Here is a 15,164-nt window from a genome sequence, read left to right on the forward strand (position 1 = left end):
CTTTTTGAAGACCAGCATTAAAACCTGGTGAGAGTAGTTGATACTCTGGTTGAAAACTCTACTTTGTGAAAATTATTAAATTATCATAATCTAAAAAGTTGGGAGTCAGGAGCATCTTCAAAAGTAAGCAGGTTTTTCCACATCCGCTTGAACCAACTATGAGACATCTTAATGAATTTGGAAGATTTTTATGATTGTTAAATTTTATCTTATTTTCCCAAATGGGAAAAAAAATCATTCATTTATATATTTGGAAAACAGGTTATTTAATTTATTATTGGCTTTTTTAGGAACTCTATATTTTATCCTAAGTTCAGGTTTAATTTCAAGATAATCCATTATTTTATTTATGCAATATCTTGTGTTGATATTTCCCTGAAAATCACATCCATGAATAATATATAACAACAATCCTTTGAACATTTTGCTAATACGTTCAGTTTCTTCCCTTGTAAGGAAAGGTGTGTTATCACCCTCATACTTTACATTCATTTCTCTAATCAATCTTGTAAAGTAATTCATTTTTGGTGTAAATTTAAAAGAATTATTTTCCTTTTTAATTTTTTTATTATCATTAATTAGAAGATAATCACAGAATATACATTGTTAATAGGCTTTTGACTCTGTGTTTAATCCCTGTCTTTCACATGCAGGACAATTCTCAAATTTGTCATATGGAGAATCAGGGAAGTGTAGCATATTTATAAAGTAAAACTTTACTTAAACTGAAATTCATCTATACTTTCAATTGCATATTGACTCGTATTTAATTATATTACCATCGATATCTTTCTACTCTTTTTCATTACCAGATTCAACTACAACATTTTTTATATTAAAGGTAATTTTAAAATGATCCTTAACTACTATTGAACGAAATGTCATTTCACCTGATATATTAACATCCTTTATTTCATCAGGATTTACATCTTTAGGGTTGTTGAAAAAAATACAAATTTCTCCTTGCATATTACAGATGGTCTTATCTTTTCTTTCTTAAGCTTCATCCATAAGGTTTTTGTTTTTTGATACTTTTTCTTGTTTCATTGCTTTTTCTAGTTTTGAATATATTACCAGAAGGAGAGGAGAAACTTTTGTTCGAGATACTTTAATTGATGTTCTACCAGGTATACTAAAAGCCTTTCCACTGAAGGAAATTGAAGAACTCATCTTATCCACCATAATTGTTTTTATCCAATAGTTGTTATATTTATCTTTGTTCAATTTTACATCCTTGACATATTTCTCAGTATCCTTTACAAATGAAGAGATTGATTGAAACTTGTCTTTTGTGTCTTGAAGAATTGTATTTATTAAGTGAAAAAGTTGGAGGATAAAATGGTTTTTAGCACAGATTCACCTATAAATTAAACAAAATTTTCATCAAGAAAATTTTCGTTTAAGCAAAGTTTTATGATATAAATATGGTGAATACAATGTACTGCGATGTTTGTAATCACGAATATAATTATTCGTGATTGGGGTCTTCAGGGGTCGTTGGGGTCTTCAGGGTCTTTTTGGGTCCTTGTGGACTTTTGGATCCTCAGGATCTTTTGTATCTTTAGGGTCTTCTTGAGTCTTTTGGGATCTTTTGGGTGTTTTTGGTTTTCAGGGTCTTCTGGGTGTTTTTGGTCTTCAGGGTCTTCTGGGTCTTTTGGGTCTTCAGTGACTTTTGGGTCTTTGGGGCCTTTGGGGTCCTTGGGTCTTCGGGGTCTTTGGGGGGGGGGTTTTCGGGATCATCAGGTCTTGGGGAGTGTTTGGGGTCATCACAGTTACGGGTGTCGTCAGGGTCTTGGGGGGTCTTGAGGGTCATCAGGGTTTTGGGGGTCGTCGGGGTCTCGGGGGTTGTTTGGGGTCTTGGGGGTGTTTTGGGTCTTGGGGATCTTCGAGATATTGGTGGTCTTTGGGGTCTTTTGAGACTTTTGGGTCTTCTGTGTGTCTCTGAGGTCTTTTGGGTCTTAAGAGTCTTCAGGGTCTTAGAATGTCGAAGTCTAAGGGGTCGAAAGGTACATTCCAATAGAACATAAATAATAGTCACACGGCTGGACGGACGGATGACCGAGCTGTTTCTATATATAGATTCTCATGTTGAGTTTACCAACAAATCACGAGGAGGGTGAAACAGTTGACGATCACACACCATTCAGTGGCTTAGAACCAGACTCAATGGTCTTATGAACAAATAAGCCATCCATGGTCAGCTGTTTGACCCTTTGTGAATCATCTGCTTGGACCTAATTGACTGTTAATCAAATGAAAAGCTGCTCAAGATTACAGATAAACAGTGATGTGATGCATTCGTAACCTTCATATTGTTGTGGTTACCAAATTCGCAAACCACCATTCAGGTCCCTTAGGTGAGATATCTCGGTAAGTACATGTGTAGTTAGGCCCAAACCCGTTGTCTAGTGGGAATACATGTCATTAATGCGTGCTGCGACTCTTCAGGATAGCCGTTTTTCTTTTGCTATCTTTATTTTGGACCAACCGCCATGATTACCACCACAACCACAACATCAACTACCAACCACAACGCCGCTTCACCACAACCGCCACGACCTTCCCGTCACACCTCGCAACCGTCGCATTGCCACCGTTCTTGCCTCGCTGTGGGTACCGGTGTTGGACTCGTGCAGGGCACGCGCCGAACAGCATGTACAAAATCACGGATTTTGTACTTCAAAAACGGATCAAAAACGACACACGCCCACTTTTTGCCGTCCAATCGGTGAGCGAGGGGCGAATTGGCCCCGCCCCCAGGGCGATTGATATATGCAAATTTATGGATCAAAAAGCCTTCACGCCCACTTTTTCTCGGGCCAATGGGGAGCGAGGTGAAAGGTCGAAGGGAGGGGGTCAAAGATGAGAGGGCGAAGCTACGGGGCGGATAAAAGGACCGTGTTCGTCAACCAGAGAGTCCAGAGGCGGAGAGTAGGAGAGTCGAGAGGCGGAGAGTAGGAGAGTCCAGAGGCGGAGAGTAGGAGAGTAGGAGAGTCGAGAGGCGGAGAGTAGGAGAGTAGGAGAGTCGGAGAGTCGGAAACAGAGAGTCAAGACTTCGCGGGCGGTGGAAGGAGCTGGTCGTCGTGTGCGTTGGAGTCGGAACGGAGGGGACGGAGCTGTGGAGAGGCGGCGAGGGCGGACGAGGGGGTGCTCGCGTCGTGCAGGGAGCTGCACCCCTGGGAGGCGGACAGCGCGACCTGGCCGAGGTGGAGACGCTCGTCGCGGGATAATAAAAATCCTCTATACCCCGAGCATCAGCAACCCCCTCCTGTTTCCCCCCGCGCTGAGATAGTGCGACCAAGGGGGCCCCTTTCCCACCCCCTACCAGACACTGTCCACGAGGCCCGCGGAGTTGAGGCGCCATCGCCGCTCCGCGTCTCATCACCAGACGGGTAGGCGCGACCCGGTCTCGGCCTCAGGCCCGCCTCATCCTTGAGGGTATTTTTTCCTTGGTTTTGGGTATGTGTTGTCGGCGCCGTCTGTGAAGTAAAATTGTATAAGTGTTGCTGTGTGCTCGGTAGTCGGTATTAGCTCTGCATTGTGTTTTCGCTTTTACATTTGCTTTTTGTGTAAATTACATTGTGTCTTTTCTGTGTGCATTTGGTGGAATTGTATATGTGTGCTCCCGTGTGTCGCGAATAAATGTGCTTTGTGTTGAACTGTTTCCCGCTTCGCTTCGTCATTTCCTTCATTGAATCCTCATCTTGCTTCACGTAAAGGGTTGGTAGTGGGCTGAATACGCCCGATAATTAATCGAACCGTCGAGGTCGACGATAACACCGCTCGGTTATTCTGATAGTACGGAACGGGTCGCTTAAGTGGCCCGTGTCCGAAGTCGACCTGCGGCGAGGTGCGATCGCCCGGTCTACCCTCCGCGTGGGTACTTAGGTAGGTCGAATTTGGCGAGCAACCCTATCCCACGCGGGGGCTGATTGGCTCGATCGCGGTGAGACCGAAAGGTCCACCCGTGACTGGTTCCCGGCGTTAGTCCGAGAGGGTCACGACTGGATTGTCCGTCCGGTGGGCGACGTGCCGCGATTCGAGTTACGTGGCCGTCAGCACGCCGGCGGGCGCGAATCCGCAACACTGGTGTCAGGTCGTGCGATACAAATTCAAATTCATCGCCCTCCTCGCGGCACTGGTATCGGAGAACAGGAAAACGGGCTCTCCTGTCTCCGGCTAAATTCACGGGAATCGGTCCAGGGGTGAGAGAAGCGACCCCCGATTCCCTCCAAATTACGAGCGAGCGAAATTAACCCTTTAAGAGAAGCAAGATGGCGTCTCAAGGCGAGCGGGAGCCGGGGGTATTAGAAATGGATGTAGAATGTGTAGGATCCATGGTCCAGGATGGAATCCCCGAGCAGGAAATGTTGATTGTGCAGGAACACGGACTCGCCCAACTGAACCCAGAGCCCGAAATGGGTGCGGCAGCGGCCGCAGTGTATGACACCTCCCCCCCCCTCTCCACCAAAACCCTTCCCCAACCCCTGCCGAAACGGCTCACCCAAGCGCACCCGACATGGCCCAGCTATTCGCCATGCTGGCGGCAATGACAGCGAAAATGGATGCAAACGCAAATGAATTTATAAACGAAATGAAAAGCATGGGCAAGCAAATGAAAAAAGAAATGAAAGAACTACGGGGTGAGACGCAGAACATGGGCCGATGCCTGCAGGCGGGCATGAAGGCCGTGAGCAGGGAACTTAAAATGGCGACTCCACGTGTCGGAACAAACGAGCTGGAAGGGGATGCAACGGCTGACAGGCCCGCGGTGGAGGCGGGTAAGGAAAAAGTAATTCGGGAGACAAGAGACGAGGTGAAAGTAATTGCGAGGGAGAGAAAAGAACAATTAATACGGAAAGCAAGGATGAGGTACGCGGAGATCGTGAAAGAGCAAGGAGTGAAAAACAGGGAAGGACGGGAGCGACTTAAAGAGAAAGCAAGGTTGACCTACATAAAGATAAGGGAAAGACGCCAGAAAGAAGCAGAGACCAATAAACACGATGAAGACGGGGTAAGTGACGTGCACACACACACGGAGGTAGTGGAAGACAATGGGGGTGAGCTCGCGGAGCGTGTGGGGACCCAGTGCGAGCACCTGGATGGCCTCCTCCAGGAACGAGGGGAGGGAGTATGCCCCCTTGAGGCGAGTCACGACCAGGTGAGTTCGGTCGTGCTTTGCGAGGTTGAGGGGACGGGTGCTGTGGACGGGTGCACGGAAAGCTTGGGGGGTATAGAGGCCCCGGAGACCCTTGTGGGGACACAAATCCCCAGTATGGTTGTCCCTGTGTGTGTGGTGCAAGGTGTGAGTGCGTCCCCGTGTGTGGAAGCGACCCCGTGTGTGAGTGGTGAGGTGGCGATTGTGCCAGAGTACGTGCTTCCCAGCACGCCGTGTGTGGATGAGGCACCGCGGGTTAGTGCCCCCGCGTGTGTGGATGAAACGGCCAGTGTGAGTGAGGCACCGCGGGTTAGTGCCCCCGCGTGTGTGAGTGAGGCCGTGTGTGTGTGAGGCACCGCGGGTGAGTGCCCTCGCGTGTGTGGGTGAGGCACCGCGGGTGAGTGCCCCCGCGCGAGTGAATGGAGCACCACGGGTGAGTGGTATGGTTTGTGCAAGGGAGACCGTGTGTGTGAGAGAGCGGTATGTGAGGGAGATGTCGGTTGGCATGCGGGAGCACGCAGCCGCGTCTCCCGGTGTGAATGTGATGGAGTGGACTGTGTGCGTCGTAACACGCAGGTGTGCGTGGGTCGAATGGCGACGACGAAGGCGATAGAGGAAAGAAAGCCGAGTAGCGGCTGTGGTCGTTTCGGGGACCGTGCCGGGTTCACCCAGCAGTGAGCACGCGGTCTGTGCTGTGCAACGCACGAGACCACCACGTGCTCGCTTGCGAGAGTGAAGTCCCGGTCCGGAAACTCACGCGGTGGATTTGCCGATCCCGCGGACGGACAAAGTTTAGGCAGGTAAACGGATTTGGACCGGACGGGTTCTCCACGCGATCGTGTGTGTTGAGCTCCAACGGGCAAAGCACATGTGTTCGCGTGGGGAACCCCTCGAGACGTGGGGCTTGTGTTTTTTTTTGCGCACGGTGACGTCATGGCTGCACGTGTGGTTGGAATCCGGCAGGAGGGGTATCTCTGCCGGATGGTAGCGTCCAAGGAGGGACGAGGAACACGTGCAGCTGCATGACGTCACGGGCAGGTGTAAAGTGCGCGAGCTCTGAGTTGCCGCGCAGGTGCTGCGCATGAAAAAAAAAAAGGAAAAAACAAGCCTCACTTTCGGGTGCACAGGATTCCTGGGCAAAGGGTGAAAGACCCCCTTGACACCGGGGCACAGGATGGAAACTAGTTAGGGGGAAGGGTTGGCTTAGCTAGACCGACTTCATGGGGCAGGGGTAAGTCCTCATGGAGTCCGTGGAATGGATTAGATAGAGGGATTGTAGCGAGATTTAGGTGGGGAAATAAAATGAATTTTTGAGTTAGGAGACAGTGACAGACTTTGAGTGTGTAGAGTTGACGTAGTTTAGCGACGTAGTGTTAAATGGAACGTGCTATAGTTTAAGGGACGACGTGGGAGCACGAGTTAGTTAGGGGATGTAGTTAGGAGGATGGCAGAGTTCAGCGGTGTGTGTGTTGAAGAGTTGTGAGTTGTGAGGTGAGTACTTGGCGAGTGAGTGAGGCCAGCGGGTCTGTGTGTGTGGAGTGAATGGGGAATGCATGGTGCGATGAGTGATTGGGGGAGGAGTGACTCCCGCCCAAGGGACCCCGGGGTCAGAGTAAAGTGAGTTAGCTGGGTTAGTCAAATTGAAAAATGGAGGTCGTTTTGCTGTTGGTGGGAAAGTAGGCTCGAGACCCATTTGGAGGGGTGCAGGAGCCCTGTTGACGGGCTTGGGAGCGTGGCTGCGAAAGGTGAGTATCGCTGAGTGGGTACCCCGGGCACCAGGCTAGTCGGCCGCGGTAGGCCAAGGGCCCATGGGGGGCCGGGATAGAGTAGTGGGCACGGGTGCGCCTGCTTGGTGCGGGGCCCGGGGCGCCATTAGCCGCGTGGGCAGTGTTGTGGGCACGGGTGACCCTCGGAAAGGGGCCCGGGAGGCCGGCCTGCCACGTGTGCGTTTCAGGGGAGGTGCCATGGGGGGCACTCCCGGTGTTAGGGAGCTGGTAGGCTCGGAGGCAGTGTAGTGCCCGGGGGTGCCATAGCGGGAGAATCGGCAGAGGGTCGTGCCTGCCAAAGGGAGCCACGTGTCCCAGCCAGGAGACCGTGTGAGGGCACGGAGAGAAAATTGGGGGGCGAGGCCCGAAATTGTGAGGACACCAACACAGGCGACGGGAATCTGGGTTGTTAGAACCAATACTTTAAGCGAGAGGCGCTTGTTGAAAGCCCCGGGGTAGTTTAACAGTTAAATGGATAGGGTAGATTAGGAAGTGTACCCCTCCGCACCATCCATCCCCTCGCTGTCGTTGTGGGCCGCTGGACCCACTTTGGTTATAGATCGCCGAACTCTGGGGAGGCCATTCTGAGGCTTCGTTGGGCCTCGACACAGGACATTAGCTCTCCCTTGTTCCCCTCCGGGAAGGGAACGTAGGGGTTGGGAGTAGGCTAGGTGACAGGATAGGTTAGCCGAACAAGGACGATAAAGGGGGTTAGGGGACGATTTATAGTGGGGGAGTAAAAATAAAAACAACAAAAAAATAAGTTGGGGCTAAATTGGCGTTTGACAAATTAAGGGAGTGGGTATGTACAGTGACAGGCAAAGGCGATAGGTTGGGAGGGAGACAGGTAGGTAGGTCCGAGCCCGCCTTCCAAGTGGCCAGCACCACCGCACTCCCTCCACCAACCTCCATTGAACGGCAAAGGCTGGCCAACTTCATCGGCTGGCTGTTTTTCTTCAAGGCCTGTGCCGGCCAACTTCATCGGCAGCTGTTGTTTTGCTGCGAGGCCTGTGCCGGCTGGATCGTCTGCAGCTGCTGTGCTGCAAGGCCTGTGCCGGCCAGTTCATCTGCTGGCTGTTTTTCTTCAAGGCCTGTGCCGGCCAGTTCATCTGCCGGCTGTGTTTGCCTGCAACGGCCTTCTTCGGCGGGCTGTGTTTGCCTGCTGCCTTTGCCATGCCATGCCCACTGCCCACGTTCACCGCCCCATTCAATTTTTGCTTTGCCCCCCCCTGTTCATTTCCATGTGCGCCAGGATCCGCAAGGCAACAGTTTGCAAGCTGCGAGAACTGCCCTGTTGGCAGCTACAACACGGGCCTGCAGTGGCGGCCCGTGCACCGTGTTTGTGTTCATCCATCCATTCGTTGTGCTCATTGCGTGTGCCACTTGAGCTGGCACGGAGACTGCGTTGTGCAGCCCATGCACCGTTGTGGTTCACTGCGTTCAGTTCAAAAGGGAAGGCCTTGGACTGCGTGTGAGCAGCCAGCCACGTTCCCTGTCACCTGCATTGTTTTGAGCCAGAGACTGCATGCGGGCAGCCTGGCTCCCTGCTCACTGCTTTTCTTTTGCAGAGTTCAATGATCCTGGGCCATGGTTTAGTGTAAAATTTGTAAGTTAAGGTTAAGATGTACTGTAAATATGAGTGCGCCCCCGGCATGTATGTCTTAGCGCCGGCAATTTTATTTAAGTCGTCCGTGTGAGTGAGTTTGTTTAGATAGTTACGCAGCCCTCAGGTTATTTATTTTGGGGACACGAATACCATGAATGTCGCACTCAGGGATCCGTAGGTAAAATGTACTAGGGGAAAACTACACATGATGGCACACGAAAATTTGACGACTCGGGACGAGTCTGTAAAAAGGAGGGGGTAGTGTTGTGGTTACCAAATTCGCAAACCACCATTCAGGTCCCTTAGGTGAGATATCTCGGTAAGTACATGTGTAGTTAGGCCCAAACCCGTTGTCTAGTGGGAATACATGTCATTTATGCGTGCTGCGACTCTTCAGGATAGCCGTTTTTCTTTTACTATCTTTATTTTGGACCAACCGCCATGATTACCACCACAACCACAACATCAACCACCAACCACAACGCCGCTTCACCACAACCGCCACGACCTTCCCGTCACACCTCGCAACCGTCGCATCGCCACCGTTCTTGCCCCGCTGTGGGTACCGGTGTTGGACTCGTGCAGGGCGCGCGCCGAACAGCATGTACAAAATCACGGATTTTGTGCTTCAAAAACGGATCAAAAACGACACACGCCCACTTTTTGCCGTCCAATCGGTGAGCGAGGGGCGGGTGGCCCCGCCCCCAGGGCGATCGATATATGCAAATTTATGGATCAAAAAGCCTTCACGCCCACTTTTTCTCGGGCCAATGGGGAGCGAGGTGAAAGGTCGAAGGGAGGGGGTCAAAGATGAGAGGGCGAAGCTACGGGGCGGATAAAAGGACCGTGTTCGTCAACCAGAGAGTCCAGAGGCGGAGAGTAGGAGAGTCCAGAGACGGAGAGTAGGAGAGTAGGAGAGTCGAGAGGCGGAGAGTAGGAGAGTAGGAGAGTCGGAGAGTCGGAAACAGAGAGTCAAGACTTCGCGGGCGGTGGAAGGAGCTGGTCGTCGTGTGCGTTGGAGTCGGAACGGAGGGGACGGAGCTGTGGAGAGGCGGCGAGGGCGGACGAGGGGGTGCTCGCGTCGTGCAGGGAGCTGCACCCCTGGGAGGCCGACAGCGCGACCTGGCCGAGGTGGAGACGCTCGTCGCGGGATAATAAAAATCCTCTATACCCCGAGCATCAGCAACCCCCTCCTGTTTCCCCCCGCGCTGAGATAGTGCGACCAAGGGGGCCCCTTTCCCACCCCCTACCAGACACTGTCCGCGAGGCCCGCGGAGTTGAGGCGCCATCGCCGCTCCGCGTCTCATCACCAGACAGGTAGGCGCGACCCGGTCTCGGCCTCAGGCCCGCCTCATCCTTGAGGGTATTTTTTCCTTGGTTTTGGGTATGTGTTGTCGGCGCCGTCTGTGAAGTAAAATTTTATAAGTGTTGCCGTGTGCTCGGTAGTCGGTATTAGCTCTGCATTGTGTTTTCGCTTTTACATTTGCTTTTTGTGTAAATTACATTGTGTCTTTTCTGTGTGCATTTGGTGGAATTGTATATGTGTGCTCCCGTGTGTCGCGAATAAATGTGCTTTGTGTTGAACTGTTTCCCGCTTCGCTTCGTCATTTCCTTCATTGAATCCTCATCTTGCTTCACGTAAAGGGTTGGTAGTGGGCTGAATACGCCCGATAATTAATCGAACCGTCGAGGTCGACGATAACACCGCTCGGTTATTCTGATAGTACGGAACGGGTCGCTTAAGTGGCCCGTGTCCGAAGTCGACCTGCGGCGAGGTGCGATCGCCCGGTCTACCCTCCGCGTGGGTACTTAGGTAGGTCGAATTTGGCGAGCAACCCTATCCCACGCGGGGGCTGATTGGCTCGATCGCGGTGAGACCGAAAGGCCCACCCGTGACTGGTTCCCGGCGTTAGTCCGAGAGGGTCACGACTGGATTGTCCGTCCGGTGGGCGACGTGCCGCGATTCGAGTTACGTGGCCGTCAGCACGCCGGCGGGTGCGAATCCGCAACAATATTTTGACACAGGCCTTTTGTTCACATGCATATAATTCATAACCAAATGAAGATTCTACACTGTTTTCTGTTCATGCATTGTTTACTTTATGAAGGCATTCACACGGTATGATATTCAACTAGAGGGGGAGCACTCGGGAGAGTGCAAAACCTCCGCCGTCAATACTGCTGGGTCACTCAAGTGAACCTTATGTCTTATTCATTAAATATGATGTCAACAGTGCTGACAGAGTTATAGTTCTTTTCTCCAACATTTTTTTTTTGGGGGGGGGGGGGGGAGTTGGAAATCACTTAAAACATGTAGAAATGCAAAAAAAAGAAATCGAAATTTTGTTGAAAAAAAGTTGCAACAATTTTTTTTTGGGGGGGGGGGTTGGAAATCACTTAAAACATGTAGAAATGCAAAAAAAAAATTTTTCTCCAACAATGTTTTTGGGAGGGGGTTGGAAATCACTTAAAACATGTAGAAATGCAAAAAAAAAAATTTTTCTCAATTTTTTTGGGGGGGGGGTTGGAAATCACTTAAAACATGTAGAAATGCAAAAAAAAAAAAATTCTCTTAATTTTTTCTTTTTTTGGGTGGGGGGGGGGACCAAGTCCAAAATCTAATGGCATGATCCTTGGACCATACCTAACCCCCCCCCCACCAAGTTTCGTCGAAATCCGTCGAGGAGTTTTTCCGTAATACTGTTCACAAACAAACAAACAAACAAACAAACAGAAAGGGGTGAAAACAGTAACCTCCGATCTTCGATGGTGGAGGTTAAATATGGTTTCAAAAGTTTTTTTTTAATGTTTTGACGTGAGATTACAAAAAAAAAGTTAACTGTTTCTGATTAACGATTATAATCATAGTCCACTTTTGTTTTCACTTAATATTGCATTTTCTCATCGTGTATGTTTCTTCTTTATAAACAATGAAATATTCATCTGTGTTTGGCTGTGACCTCAACAATCCATGATTTTTCATCCTCTCATGTTGCACATCTTCGTTTTGCAAGAGAACATAACGAGGAGATGTTTACCCTCATGCATATCTATATTCCTCAATCGACACTACTTTTCAAATTTCACTTGTAAAAATCATCAAGAAAGAGAAATGCATGTTTATGTCGAGAAAGACAAACATCATGTGCTCATGCTGTGATTTAATGCGAGACTGTTCAAAAGTAAGTCTAAACCATGAAGTTATTCGGGGTTGAAATTTTCCTCTTTGGAGACCTTAACACTCATGTAATAGAACCTCAAAACAATCCACGATCTCACAGTGTGACTTAAACAAAGAGAAGGTAACAATTGAATTCCAAACATCAATGCATAACTCTGTATGTGATGTGTGAGCATAACAACCTGTATTGAATCGTCTCGGAGGTTTTAGATGCTCTTAGCTTGGTCATTAGGATCCGCACAATGTTGAAGAGGAACACAAAATTCACCTGTGTGAAAGAAGGTTAGTTTGAACACAAACTGTGATGTTCATATTTATATCTTGAGTCTATTCAAGCAAGTCAACTCCAAATTCTTACCAACAACACCAAGATTATGGGTCCTTGGTAGATGTAATCGATGTACTTGTATGTCCCAGTGTTCTCACCAAACCAGCATCTGTGGCAAAATATCCAACGATCCGTGGTTTTCAAAGACTTCCCTACATTTTGCAAAACCAGTTAAGTTGTCGGGTATTCTGAGCATGCATAAATGTGAAAAGGCACTGTGTGCAGTTTGTATGTATTTGTTGACCAAACACCACAGCACCAGCCCTGACCTCTCGAGCCATTATAATATATAGGTATCAATGTAACAAGATGATGCAATACATGGACTCGAACCCCACGACAAATACATGGACAGAGCAACTTATAACCATGGGAATTTAATGACGATTGAAATATTTTCAAGGAACAATAATCAAAATAGAATAATAGGTGAGGTAAATTAATCCTAGTCAAAATTGAGGTGCCTCTCCACCCAGACTTAAATACAGACAAGGGGAAACAAAAGCAAAGAAAATAGCTTGGTCCAGAGATGGTCTTTATGGAACGTGGAATCGAGGCATTTCGATTTGTACGTGTAGGCGTACGCAAAAATGGCGCCGAGCCGCTCTCTTGCAGCGGGAATGGTCGTCAGGCAATTCATGAGTGGTATTCAACACCAAGGCTCACCGACGGTCGTACAGCTTCTTCATCTATCGCACCTGCCGATACGCTCTTTTCAGAATGGCGCCGTCCCCTTTGGTGACATATACAAGGTTCTGAGGTCCGTCCCACACGATCAGCCAAGAGTCGATGGCCAGCTTCCTGCCCAGTGCGCGAGCCAAATCGCCTCAGCATGAATATGAGAATCGTGCAGTCTTCTTCATGCGTCAAAGGAAAGCCAGCCATGAAGCCCTGTTCTTACAGGCCATCTCCTAGCTACGTTCTCTCTCGATCGCATGCGTCCCTCACTCCGCACTCGTGCGTTCACCCTGACCTCTCTCTGACGTCACTGAACAACCGTTTTTTCCCTCCGGGGCGTGACTTGTTCGCACGAAACCCGGGAAGGCGGGGCTTCTCGACTGTTCAGCACGCCTGCCTGGCTTCTGACGTCACGCCCATCAATCATCAGCCTCGGGGGTGTGACTTCGCCTGCCGTTACCCTTGGAGGCAGGGCTTCTTCCTACTTGGTCATGCAGCTCGGCCGCAATGGTCCATTTCTGGTTTCTAATACAAAAAACATATGGAATAGTCACGGGGGCAATCACATACTGGGGAACTTGGCCTTAATCTCTATCTAATTAACACCGCACCATCCCCCGTGTGGTGACACATAACACTTAAGCTCACAGTTTCCCGACTTAATTACGTAGAGATGTCTCCTACACATCCACAGACCAAAAAAAAATATCATGCTCATACAAACCTATATTTTGACAAAATGGTTACAATATAACAGTGCAAATTTACAGAGTCGATTGCTGATTCTATTAAAATTTTTAAGACAGTAAAATCTGCACTGCAAAAATATCCTTGTTTTGTGCGATGAAATCAACCGTCTGTGTTCACATTTCTCAAAGCCACCGCCTCTAGCACCAGGTCCTGCTGATGAGTTGGTTTCCCTCTTGTTGCAATCTCCCTTTTGTGGGTTTCAGAAGGTGGAACGGAAACCTCTTCGGATGCAAAGTATCCACCTTCATTTTGGTAAACGATCATGTTTCAAGGACCACGTTGTGAAGTTTTGTTGTTCTCATATCTTTGGTCCGAGGGTCCTTTTTCAGGATTGTCACTGAACTCCGGACATCTTCCTAGTGCAGTTAGTTTGTAGTAATTTCCCTTGGTATCGTTTTTTAAACCTTTGTGACGTTGTTTTATATTACTCCTGTTTCTCCAACTGTCACTAGCACAATGTTGGAACTCTTCAACTTTAAAGTTCTCTTGTCTTCATTTTTCAGATCGTGATATTTGGTCATTTTTCTAATTACCTTTTTCTAATTGTATAATTAAGTACTATCTCCAGATGCAATGCTTTGTTTTATATGTCCACGCTTGATGGGAAGGCCAGGTCATACGTGAGCACTCCCTCCTCATTTTCAATTATCGCTTTTGGTTCATACTGCCATGATGTTTTTTTTCTGAGAGTGAGTTATTGAAATTTCGGCAGATGTGCCAGTGGATTACTCCACATACCTTGTTGTGCCTTTGTGTGTGCAGCTGTTCTGACATGAGTTCTTTACATCCCGATAGGAAGTGACTTGTGCTTTCTGTTTCTACCTTGTAAAACCTACACTTGTCTGACTCGGTCTTAAACCCATTGATGTAGTGTCCTTGGTCTGAAGCATTTATTCCAACTCGTTCTCCACCTCAGTTGAGTCCTGCCATTTTCTTAAAACCATTGGTGTAGTGTTCTTGGTCTTGAGCATTTATTATGACTCATTCTCCACCTCAGTTCTCCACATCTTCTTAGCCACTTCATTGAGCCTTCTTTATCTATTCCCAATATATCAAACTCCTTTTAAAAATCTTCCTGTTCTTTTGTCATTCTGCCATTTGCCAATGCATATTTCTTGATATTTTGTTTTATGCTTTCCCTTTGTTGTCTTTACATTCATTAGAGCTGTATCAGTTGTTCTATTCACACCTGCTCTTGGAAATGTTTTGCAAGGTGAGTTTGGGACACCTTTTTGGCTTTTTGTCTTTATGTTTGTGTACAAATTGGATCTGGTAATTTGTTGAGCTTACTTGGCCAATCCTATAGTCATCGTTCTGTGAACATGGTTGAGTTCCATCAGTTCACCTCCTCGTTGTCTCAACAGGTACATTCGCGGGATGCAGTTTTTTTTTTTTCTGGAACATTTTGTGGATGGTGAGGATTTTCTTTTTTTGGTATCGAGCATGTTGATTTCCAATTGTGGCCAGTTTCCTATTTCGCAACTGCATTGGGACACTGGAACTGCCAGTTGGTTTATAGGTTTGACTTTGTTTCTTGCGGAGAGGTATGTTTTCAAGATTAGCTTATTTTTAAGCTAATCCTGAAAAATCCTGAAAAACAATAGTAATTATTGTTTTGTACATTAGTTTGTGACAGATTTGGTGACGCTCTTCTACTCTGAGGTATTCGTATGATGCTTCATTGTCTAGTTCGTGTG

At 48.2% G+C, this 15,164-nt stretch overlaps 1 protein-coding gene across 8 annotated transcripts in view; it reads right to left on the bottom strand.

The window, feature by feature from the left end:
- The window catches only part of LOC147032428 (corticotropin-releasing hormone receptor 2-like), a 162,671-nt gene that overhangs the window by 76,907 nt on the left and 70,600 nt on the right, over positions 1–15,164 (bottom strand). For all 8 annotated transcript variants that reach the window (XM_085870050.1, XM_085870049.1, XM_085870052.1 and 5 more), the window contains 2 exons: positions 12,070–12,148; positions 11,894–11,979 (listed from right to left, as the gene is read on the bottom strand). In XM_085870050.1, the coding sequence (XP_085726176.1) occupies positions 11,894–11,979; positions 12,070–12,148 (165 nt within the window). The remainder of the gene's footprint in view (positions 1–11,893; positions 11,980–12,069; positions 12,149–15,164) is intronic.

The sequence above is a fragment of the Eptatretus burgeri genome, chromosome 2 (genome assembly GCF_056783735.1).
Source record: "Eptatretus burgeri isolate ZD-2024b chromosome 2, Ebu_testis_v1, whole genome shotgun sequence".
NCBI lineage: Eukaryota > Metazoa > Chordata > Myxini > Myxiniformes > Myxinidae > Eptatretus > Eptatretus burgeri.